Source organism: Microtus ochrogaster, unplaced genomic scaffold (genome assembly GCF_000317375.1).
Source record: "Microtus ochrogaster isolate Prairie Vole_2 unplaced genomic scaffold, MicOch1.0 UNK3, whole genome shotgun sequence".
Taxonomy (NCBI): domain Eukaryota; kingdom Metazoa; phylum Chordata; class Mammalia; order Rodentia; family Cricetidae; genus Microtus; species Microtus ochrogaster.
Genome location: NW_004949101.1, coordinates 4,207,796 through 4,218,802, shown reverse-complemented (window position 1 = coordinate 4,218,802; position 11,007 = coordinate 4,207,796). Strand labels below are relative to the sequence as shown.

At 48.9% G+C, this 11,007-nt stretch overlaps 1 protein-coding gene across 1 annotated transcript; it reads left to right on the top strand.

The window, feature by feature from the left end:
* The first annotated feature begins 538 nt into the window (after nt 1-538).
* On the top strand, nt 539-10,968 carry Znf133 (zinc finger protein 133). Its single transcript, XM_013353154.2, is given in 10 exon segments — nt 539-557; nt 1,417-1,563; nt 1,715-1,904; nt 2,420-2,440; nt 5,311-5,437; nt 6,492-6,590; nt 9,158-10,656; nt 10,659-10,737; nt 10,740-10,814; nt 10,817-10,968. Coding segments are annotated over 6 exon segments (1,959 nt in total). The 5' UTR covers nt 539-557; nt 1,417-1,563; nt 1,715-1,904; nt 2,420-2,440; nt 5,311-5,316; the 3' UTR covers nt 10,903-10,968.
* Nucleotides 10,969-11,007: the final 39 nt, after the last annotated feature.

Sequence of the window (11,007 nt, the reverse complement as noted above, 5' to 3'; positions counted from 1 at the left end):
CCTAGCTCCAAACTCTCACAGGTTCCCAACCTCGCAGCAGGTACTGAGAGACCCCGAAAGACCCAAAGAGTGCAGTTCTTCCACTGGGTAACCAAGAAGCATCTCTGGGACGCTATTTCAGCTCGCGGGTGTATTTGTGTGTGTATAGGACGGGTGTGTGGGACGGGTGTATGGGGCGGGAAGCGGGGGGGGCGTCAGATGGCACCGGATGAGGAAGTCGCTGCAGGGGGCACTGGGGAGTGTAGTTTCTCAGGCAGAGGCGCTGAGAGGAGAGTGACTACGTTTTAGGAACGTTGTCTTAGGAAGGAGGATAACGCTTCCAGGTGCCGAAGCATCCACACTCCAGCTAAGAGGGAAGCACTCGACCAGAAATGGACAGATCAAAGGACCACGGGAGCTGCGGGCAGTCCAAGTTAATGGGTGGCGCGGGGCATACTGGGAGGCGTGGCTCTTGCGCCTGGAGGGCTCTGGGTGATGTAGTCCCGATGCCTGCGGGTGGGGGGGGGATCGCTCCCCAGCTGGTGGCTAGAGCAACCCCTTATTCTTTGGTGGCGTCGGTGAGTGCTTCTCCCGCGAGCCCTATTCGGGACCGAGGGGAAGATCCTGCAGGGCTGGTCTGGGGTTTATCTGGCCACTCGGCAGTGGTCCTGGAATCTGGGAGCTGAGGGGACGCGCCGGCGCGGGTGTGTTATCTTGGGGGTGTGAGCATGCATTTCTGAAGTTGTATGAACCTCAACTGTCCTAGTGTTCTATGGGTGCGCAAGGCTTGGTTCTTCTTTGTTAGGGTTCTTGTGGGTGGGGACAGGTTCAGCGTTGGTTGAAATGGCAGTATTGTTATAGGAGATTGCTCAAGCTTTAGGTGCGCTAGTAGGTGAGGCCTGACTAAGGAGACTTTTAGGGTTTGATATTTATTTACTAGGTCTTGGGATGGGACCGTCTAGGTCTGTGAGCCTCAGGATTTCTTTGGTGTTTTGGGGAGCTAGAGGTCTTTTGGTTCTACCACTTCTCAACTTTGCTGATATGTGGTGAGGGCCCCGTACCCTAGCCCAATAAGCCCAGATTTCACTGTGTGTCAGGTGGCTATGTTGGCCCGGTCTTAGGGTCTCAGTTTAGTGTTCCCCACTTCCAGTTAGGGCTTTGAAAAGGAGGCAGGCAAACTGGGACCCATTCCTCAACTTTTTCAAAGCACCCAAAGACTTAGTGACTACAAGAAGCTTAGGGGTTTTAAATTGCATTTTAATGTTTTGTTATAGAGAAATCCCAAACAGCCAGAAAAATATAAAAAATATAAAACTTCAAAGACCTGTCACCCAGATGCTGGCCACCCTGTGACTAATCATGATTTATCTCAAAGTTAACACTCGAAGAACCCTTAGCACCCTAGAGACTCTGGGCCTCACAGCCATGTTTTCACAGGCTGTCACTTCCTAGTCGGTCACCTTGGCAAGGACCTGATCTCATTGTGTCCCCAGTCTCATGTGTAAAAGGAGAGTAGCATCTACGTGGAGTTGTTGCTAGAATGAAGACTGCCTGGAACAGTCTCTGGAGTGTTCCAAGCGTCCAGTAAGTATTGACTTTCATGACTACCAGCCAGAGAGGATTATCTTACTCCTGCCATCAGCAGCACGCCAGGGAAGGCTGAGTTCCTTGACCGCATCCCAGCTTGCTCTCTAGGAAGTACCCACAATACTTCTCGTCTTGTCTTCTGTGGCAGGTCCGTTCCTAATGCCTTTAAGGAAGAAGCAGTGCACAGCCCCGTTAGAGCTTGAAGATTTCCAAGGACTTTCCTGAACCTTTGTTGTTGTTTGTTTGTTTGTTGTTGCTGTGCGTCCTGGGACCCCTGGCTGCCTACAGTGCCTCCTGCTGGGAAGAATACTTTTGGGTTCCTGACTGCCCACCTTCAGGTGAATGCCGTTCACTTTTGCATCCTGAACCAGGAGTAGGTTTGACTTTGCTCTCATCTTGTATCTCGTGGTGTCCCACTGGTGACCAGAAACTATGGTTCTCCTAGGAAGATCCCCTTGCTCTAAGGGTGACAGTTTGCGCAGGGAATCAGTATTCAGGCCAGGTGTGCTCACTTACTGCTCCTCCAGCCATTTCCCTGCATTCCATCCCACCTCAACATTTGTTCGCCCTGCTCGGTCCTAGGGCTCGTCAGGAGCTGGCCTGCATCTGTCCTCATTTGCTGTTTGTCCTGCTGGAATAGTTTTCAGTTATTTTCCTGGCACCTACTTCAATAGATGCCCTTAACACTCAGTGACAGCTGCACACACACGATTTTATTTTAAAAGATGCATAACTTTAATGCATACAATTTCATTGCCACACCCAATGGCATTAAACTTAATATGATTTAATATTCAGTCTGTGTGGAGTTTTTGAAGTATGTTTTTTTTGTTGCCTTCTTTTTTTTCTCCAGATTTAACATCTGTGATCGAAGGTAAAAGAGATGTGGAATTCACCCAACTCGCTTTCTCTTCCTGTGCCCCTCCTCCTGTTTCCCTGGGCCTTGCTGGGCCATGTTTAACAGCTGTAACTTACCTGGTGATACAAGCTGGCTCTCTGAGTTTGCCTTGCTCCTTTGTTCTTTCCAGATTCACTGTGTTTGATTGGCTGTGGAATCCTCTCCTGAGTTCCATGCGTGCTCACTTAGCTCCACGAACTGTCACTGACGCTTGCTGCTTCCACTATGGTCTGGGAGCCGGGCGATGGTGGCGCACACCTTTAATCCCAGCACTCGGGAGGCAGAGGCAGGTGGATCTCTGTGAGTTCGAGACCAGCCTGGTCTACAGAGCTAGTTCCAGGACAGGCTCCAAAGCCACAGAGAAACCCTGTCTCAAAAAAAAAAAAAAAAACCCACTATGGTCTGGGTCCGTGGATGATCAGTGCTATCTCCTGACCTCTTCACTTACTCTCTTACCCTGCCCCCAGGCACGTTTGTACAGAAACCATGAGGATCTTTTCAGCTGTAATGATGTCAGCCGGTGACTTTTCATCTTAATCAAAGTTGAAACCTCCTCCACTAGGTCTCATTGCCCTCTACTTATGCTTGGACTTCATCTCCTCTGTCCTGACTTGCCACATCAGCCACATCCATCGTTCCTCTGTCTTGCCAGCCTATGCCCGGGCTATTCTCTTGTCTGAGCTATTTACTCGAGCACAGCCTTCAGACCTGACAGAGGTCTCTCTGACCGCTCTTTAAAATTCCAGAGCCCCAGCCACTTCTGTTGCTGTTCTTCTGTGCTCGCGCATGTTTGCTAAAGGGTGTATCTTATTGATTCACCTCTTCCCCTAGGCTGTAGTCACTTATGTAGAACAATATAAGATAATACTCTCCACACCTTTGGTGCTTTAGTGGGTTCACTAGAGGACTGGGGTCAGCAAGGACCCCTGGTCTCACCCTCTTCATGTAGCATGTAGTACCCGGCTCCCTGCCTCTGTGTGTTCTCTCCAGCAGGGTAGCTGAACTTCATACATGGTATCTTAGGGGTGCCAAGAGTGAAAGTTGTCTCGTGTTCTTCAGTGTAAGCTGGTGGTACAGTGTTACCTGAATCACGGTTATTAGTTAAAGCAGAGGCAACCCAAAACCAGTGTTTAAGGCTGGGGTAAGGCAATCTGATCAGCAGAAAACATAGTGATAGTATTATATTATAACCCCAGAGGTAACAACCCAGCTGTATATAAATAACTAACTGAGTTCAATAAGCAGGGAGACGGGACAACTGCTCTTACAGAGCTGTAATGACTGAACTCAGGGCGGAAAAGGGAAAGAGAGGCCACTCTGTACATGCCGCAGTAATAACTGGTGTGGTGGGCTTCACACAGGTATGGTTGAGTCAGTGAGTGGAGGTTTGAAGAGACACGGGTTACTGGTGAAAATCTCCAGGTGTTCCCTCAGCACTGTGAGTGAAACTGCTATCTGTCCACACCAGTGAGCCAATCCCTGCTCAAGTTTCTGCTCTCAGTGCTCTGTGTTATATGTTCAGAGTAGCGCGGTGGAGCACACAATCCTTTTGTGAGGAGCCACTGGATGGATTTGTGGCTCTGCCGTTTTACATTCCTGCCTGTAACGTGCAGTGGTCAAGTTGTGATTTTGAAAGTTTATTGAAGACTGGTTTCTTTTGCTTACCATCGCTCTGTGTTCTTCTACGACTCCTAGATTCTCTAGTGGGTTCTCAGAGTGAAGAGTTGGCCCTTCTCCCTGTCTCATAGTACTTTCATATTTGATTCAGGCCTGTCATCTGTTTTGTTTTGCTTTGCTTTGGAGACAGGGTCTCTCCACATAGCCCTGGCTGTCCTGGAACTCACTATGTAGACCAGGCTACCCTCAAAATCAGAGTTTCACCTGCCTATGCTTCCCAAGGGCTGGGATTAAAGGTGTGCACCACCACACCCAGTCCCAGTCAAGTATTTTAGAAATGTTTTCTTCTATCATGCTTTTAGATACTTGTTCTGCGCATTGTTTTTGTTGGTTTGTTTTCAGAAAGAGTAATTACATGAACATTATACTTTTGTCTCTTTTCTTTCTCACCTTTCTCTTTGGTCCTTTTGCATCTTTGTTTTATTTTTTTTACCTTCAGGGTTTTTTCCTGGCCATTCTTCAATGTCTGTCATTTTTATTCAGCCTAGTCTTGGATATCTTATAATTTATTCTTTGCTCTTCATAAGCAATCCTACAGATAGGCTTTTTCTGTGTTTTCTCTCAGAAGTCCAGGCAGATCTTCTTGGGGTCTAGATTCTGCCCATTTCTCGGTTTCTTAGTTTTTGAATTTTTGATTCTAGATGCTTTCATGTATGCCTCAAGATACTTAATTCAAGCTAGAGTTAGGATTTTGTTTTGGTTCTTTTCTTTCTCAATATGAATCTTTTAATGAGGTCATTTTTAGCTGAATTGTTTGAATTCTCATTTTCTGTTTTACATTTTAATTTAAAAAATGGTGTTTGAGATTAGTTTTTATTTCATGTATGATGTTTTGCCTGTATGTATGTCTGTGTACCACATTCATACAGTGCCTGTGGAGACCAAAGAAGGCATCGGATACCCACAGCGTGCTGCTGTGTGGGTACTGGGAATCAAGCCGGTCCTTTGGAAGCTCAAACAGTTCTATTAACTGCAGAGCCATCTTTCCAACCCCCCACCCCGAGGCCATCTCCTACCCTAGCTTGAGAAAATGCTTTTGTAAGCTTAAATATGGTTTTCATATTTGTTTGCTGAGGATGGAGAGGTCAGTGTCCTTTGGTGTCTGTTTTCATTCGTTTTGCTTTGCAGGTACCCGGCTTAGGGGCAAGCAAAGCTGTTCTGTGTTACAGGTACACATGGCATTCAGAGATGTGGCTGTGGATTTCTCTCAGGAGGAGTGGCGCCTGCTGAGCCCTGCTCAGAGGTCCCTGTACAGAGAGGTGATGTTGGAGAATTACAGCAACCTGGTGTCTCTGGGTAAGCGGTGTTGTCTCAGGATGCACGCGCTCAGTTAGTGCATGTACACCTGGAATTTTAGGCTGTGCTGGAGTGGCCATCTTGCTTTTTGTATTGACTTTTGGGTTTGTTTGCTCTCCCTGCTCATTCCCTGCTTTCCTAGGGAAGTCTGATTTTGTAGAGTTGAACGCAGTAGGAGTGTGTGCATGCGTGCGCACATGTGTGTGTGTGTGTGTGTATGTGTGTGTGTGTGTGGGAGCGTGCATGTGCACACATGTGCGGCATGATAGTTATACTCTGCGTCTCTAGGCTTTTCCCTCCAACCTGGGGCTCTTTCTTTCCCTAAGTTAACTTTTTTAAAATGAGACAGGTGTGTTAGACTTTGCACTTTTGTGGCAAATACCCAAGAAAACACCTTAAAGGGAGGAATTACCTTTTGTTTTTGTTTCTGAGGCAGGGTCTCTACATACCATTGGCTGTCATAGAATTCACTACGTGGACTAGGCTGGCCTCAAACTCCTCCTGTGCCTTCCCAGCGTTGGGATTAAAGGAGTGCACCACCATGCTCAGAAGGACTTATTGATGACGGCTCACAGTTTCAGTCTGACCTGAGACTGGGGCTTGACAGATCCCAGCAGTATACTGCATGCCAGCCAGGAGCAGAGAGAGGGAGAAAGGGCGAACCTGTGTGTGTGGACCTGCTTTCCATCTCTAGTCCATTCAAGCCCAGCCTACGGGGTGATGCCACCCCCTTTCAAGGCAAGGTCTTTCTTCCCAGTGAGTCCTCTCTGGAACCCCTCACAGACAGTCTCAAAGGTGCACTGCACTGATCTCCTAGGTGTTTCTCTACCCAGTCAGGATTACTCTAATAGAGTTCCATCCACCCAGCATGGAGTAGACTCAGTGTACCCTCATCTGGGCTCACCATCCCGCTGATCTCAAGTAGCGGTTAACCCACGGCACTGCCCCTGAAGCTCCTCCCTCAGTCTTTGCTTTGGCGTCCATTCCAAAGGTAAGTCAGAATTCCTTTCATAGCCTAACCTATAGCCATCCTGTTTTCTTTTCTGCTGAACAGGAATTCCAGTTTCAAAACCGAAACTCATCACCCAGCTGGAGCAAGGAAAAGAAACATGGCAAGAAGAGAAGAAATGCCCACAGGTGACTGCAGGTCAGGGTGAGTGGGGAAGGCCTGGGCATACGGGACGCAGGTCAGGGTGAGTGGGGAAGGCCTGGGCATACGGGACGCAGGGCTGGTAGCGGCCCAGGATGCTGAGGAGAAGAGACAGTGATGAGGAACTGGGGTGCTCTTTGACTCAGGGCCACCCTGTCTTCCGGCAGGAACTTTCCTGATGTCTCTTGTCTCTTTTTCCTTGAAGCCTCTGGCCTCCTGCCTCTGCTTTCTGAGAGCCGGGATTAAAGTCATATGCCACCATGCCTGACTGAGTTTTTGAAATTTAAACTTATACCAGTATTGATTAAATCTGTATGAACTTTAAATATAGGAGCACCTGTAGATGTAAGATACTTTTCAAACTAATTCATTGAACTGATCATATTTTGTGTTCAATTTGTCCTCAGACACTTTAGCCCAGAGTGTCCACATAATGGCAGGTTCACAGTCAATGGAAAGAATCAGCCAGTGGAAAACTGAAATTTTGTTTTCCTGTCACTCCATACAGATGTTAAAAAAAAATGTTGAAATTTCTTTGAAAGGGCCAATTTAATTCTGAACTGGGTTGACTGCAGCTAAAAGCCAGCTACTCTGTGTGCCCACAGAGGTGAGGAGTCTCAAGTTGCTGGCCATAAAGAGGACCCCGACTCAGCTGTTCTTCGGTGACACAAAAGAAAGTTGCTAGGCTTCAGATACACCCAAGGAACAGGCCTGGGGCACTGCTGGCTACCTAGTCAGGGTGCTTTATTGTCCTGGGGCTGGGGAGGGTTGGGCATCAGATTGGATCAGTGGCTCCCAGACTGTCATTCACACCTGTTGTGACAACCAGTGGAGCCCTGGTAGGAAAGAATTGCACCTAGATGCTGGAGAGATGATGCAGCAGTTAACGGTTGTCCTTGCCAAGGACCCAGGTTCAATACTCAGCACCCACATGACGGCTCACAGTCACTGAACTCCACAAGCACCAGGCACACGTGTGGTACCCAAACATATACATGCAGACAAAGTATTCATACGCATAAAAAATTTACTAAAAGAAGAACTGCACTTCTGCACTTAGTTACTTATAAGACGTTGGAAGATAAAAGGGAGGTGTTTCTTTGGTGGTTGGCCGTGTAGAAAGAGTGAAGGGCTTTTATGTTAGGAAAGGGTGCTTATGCTTACTTTAATAATGAAGACAATTATCCTAATTATGCTAATTTAGTTATATCTGAAAACTGCATTCCATGTAGGGTAGAATAATGTAATTATTAACTGATTGTCCATTGGCTAAGAAAAAGAGTGTTTAGGAAGATTCGGTAAGATCTGTACTAACTGCTCAAACCGTTTGGTCACTGACTGCCTTCAGCTGATTCCTGGGCTTGGGCTTGGTTTCTTCTTAACTTTCAGTTGTCACTGATGTCTGTTCCTTGGGTCTTCTCAGGACCTATCCCTTCCTTGTCATAAGCTGTGTCTCTGCTGTGAGACGCGCGATGGTTGTCTTCTGGTTCTGTTGTTGTCACCTAGTTTTGTAGTTTCATGTTTAACAAAGATGATCTTACTGGGTAGTCCATCTGGCTTTAAACTCAATGTGTTTATCAGGCTGGCCTCAAATCCATGATCCTCCTGCCTCAGCCTTCCAGTTTCCCCTCGTGTTTTCTGCCTGCCTGCTTGCCGGTCTGTCTGTCTCCCTGTGGTTCTAAGGACCAAGGCCCATGAGAGCAGCAAGTACTCTACCACTCAGCTGTATTTCTAGCCTCCAGATTTATTGTTTGTACTGATCTTGGGGACATTTTTATTTAAACTAATTCTGGAAATTAACAGGACTTAGAGGTTGGTAAGGGGCATCTTTGACAATACAGTGGATCTTGCTATAGTCACGCTGTTCCCTGCCAAGGGCTTACAGCCCTGTAGAATTCTAGCAGAGTAGTCCACTGATACCGTGTTTGTCGAGTGTGGGGACACCAGTGCAAGTGTGTCATGCACTTTCAATTTAACCATTGCTTCTCTTTTTTAAAACATTGGTTGGAGCAGGGCATTCCTGTGCTATGGTGCACATATGGAGGTCAGAAGACAACTTGTGGTACTAAGTTCCCTCCTACCGTGTGTGCTCCAGCTTTGGTGACAAACACCTTGACTTGCTACACCCTCTGGGCCACCCACTCTCCTAGGCTGTCTTGCACTAGAGTTGGAATTATGCTTTCTCAGGCTGCCTGCTTCATCCTCCAGAACAGCAGGAGACATTTCCACACGGGTCTTGTTTGCAGCTCTCTATCAAAAGCACAGCTACACAGCACACAGGGGACACAGTTTCTGTCTCGGTGCGGTTGTGAGTCAGAGGTATTGTAGTAGTAACTGTGTGGAGACTCGTTTATTGGCCTGATTCACCCATCTGTCAACTGTGGTGCTTTTTATAGCCTCGAGTTTGTAGTGCTTCTCCGGATGTAGTAGGAGATGGGAGAGGTAGTGAGGCTGGGGAGGAAGTCTTGTGGGGTGGCTCTGAGGACCAGGTGCAGTCACCAGCAGGTTAGGCAGGATTGTTTGGGTGATCCCTGCACGGACCCCATTCTGACTTGTTCTTTTCTCTGCAGCACAGGCAAAGCTGGAACTCTGCCCTGGTCCTGTCTGCCCCCCAGATCTCACCAATCAGAAACTCCCTGTGCAGTGTGTGCTGAGTGATCATGCACCGTGGATCTTTACATGCCTGTGTGCAAAACGTCATGCCAATGCAGGAGACGCCTGCCACAGGGCCCAGGAGACGCAGCAGCGAGCCTCTGATAGGAGCTCCTGCAGTGATAAATCAGAAGGTGGAGAGAGAGGTGCCAGGCCTTCATTTAGAAGGACAAAGAAGAGGAGTTTGGGGACCCTCTCCAGGCCGCCCCTAAAGCAGCCAGTCAGCGTTCGGAATGGTATCAGACGGGTAGGGATGGCGACCAGCCCAGCACAAGCTGGGTGCACTGAAGAACCCGAAAAGTTGTTGAAACGAATAGAAATCTTGCGGTTTGGAACGGTCAGCTGTGGAGAGTGTGGGCTGGGCTTCCGCAAGATGACAAACCTGCTTAGTCACCAGAGGATCCATTCAGGGGAGAAGCCGTATGTGTGTGGGGTGTGTGAGAAGGGCTTCAGCCTAAAGAAGAGCCTTGCCAGACACCAGAAGGCACACTCTGGGGAAAAACCCATCGTGTGCAGGGAGTGTGGGCGAGGCTCTAACCGGAAGTCAACACTCATCATCCACGAGAGGACACACTCGGGAGAGAAGCCTTACGTGTGCAGGGAGTGTGGACGAGGCTTTAGCCAGAAGTCAAACCTTATCATCCATCGGCGGACACACTCAGGGGAGAAGCCTTACGTGTGCAGGGAGTGTGGCAAAGGCTTTAGCCAGAAGTCAGCTGTCGTGAGACACCAGAGGACGCACTTAGAGGAGAAGACCATCGTGTGCAGTGACTGTGGCCTTGGCTTCAGCGACAGGTCCAACCTCATCTCCCACCAGCGGACGCACTCAGGGGCGAAGCCTTACGTTTGTAAGGAGTGTGGGCGGTGCTTCAGGCAGAGGACAACCCTTGTCAATCATCAGACGACTCACTCAAAGGAGAAGCCTTACGTGTGTGGTGTGTGTGGGCACAGCTTTAGCCAGAATTCAACTCTCATCTCCCACAAGAGGACACACACCGGGGAGAAGCCATACGTGTGTGGGGTATGCGGACGAGGCTTCAGTTTAAAGTCCCACCTCAACAGACACCAGCACATCCACTCAGGGGAGAAGCCCATCGTGTGCAAGGATTGTGGGCGAGGCTTCAGCCAGCAGTCGAACCTCGTCAGGCACCTGAGGACACACTCCGGGGAGAAGCCCGTGGTGTATAAGGAATGTGGACGAGGCTTTAGCCAGAAGTCAAACCTCCTCGCACACCAGAGGACACACTCAGGAGAAAAGCCGTTTGTGTGCCGAGACTGCGGGCGAGGCTTCAGTCACCAGGCCAGGCTCATCAGACACAAGAGGAAGCATTCAAGGGAGAAGCCGTCCGTGTGCAGGCAGTGTGGACTGGGCTGTGCCAACAAGTCAGCTCTAATCACACATAAGTGGGCACACTTTGGGAAGAGAAGCCCTGCGTGTGGAGAGAGTGTGGCCAAGGCTTTATCCAGAAGTCACACCTCACCTTACATCAGATGACACGTAAGGGGAGAAGACTTACTCATGCAAGACCTGTGGAGAGGGCTTTAGGCAAAGGTCTCACCTTAGCAGACACAGGAAGATGAAAGTGCCCACCACAAACCGCCCCTGCAGCCCGACTCGGAAGCCTGTTTGGGGCACTCATCTGGGCCCTTCTATTCCCTTTGAAAATGAGGATGATGGCCGGGCGGTGGTGGCGCACGTCTTTAATCCCAGCACTCGGGAGGCAGAGGCAGGCGGATCTCTGTGAGTTCGAGACCAGCCTGGTCTACG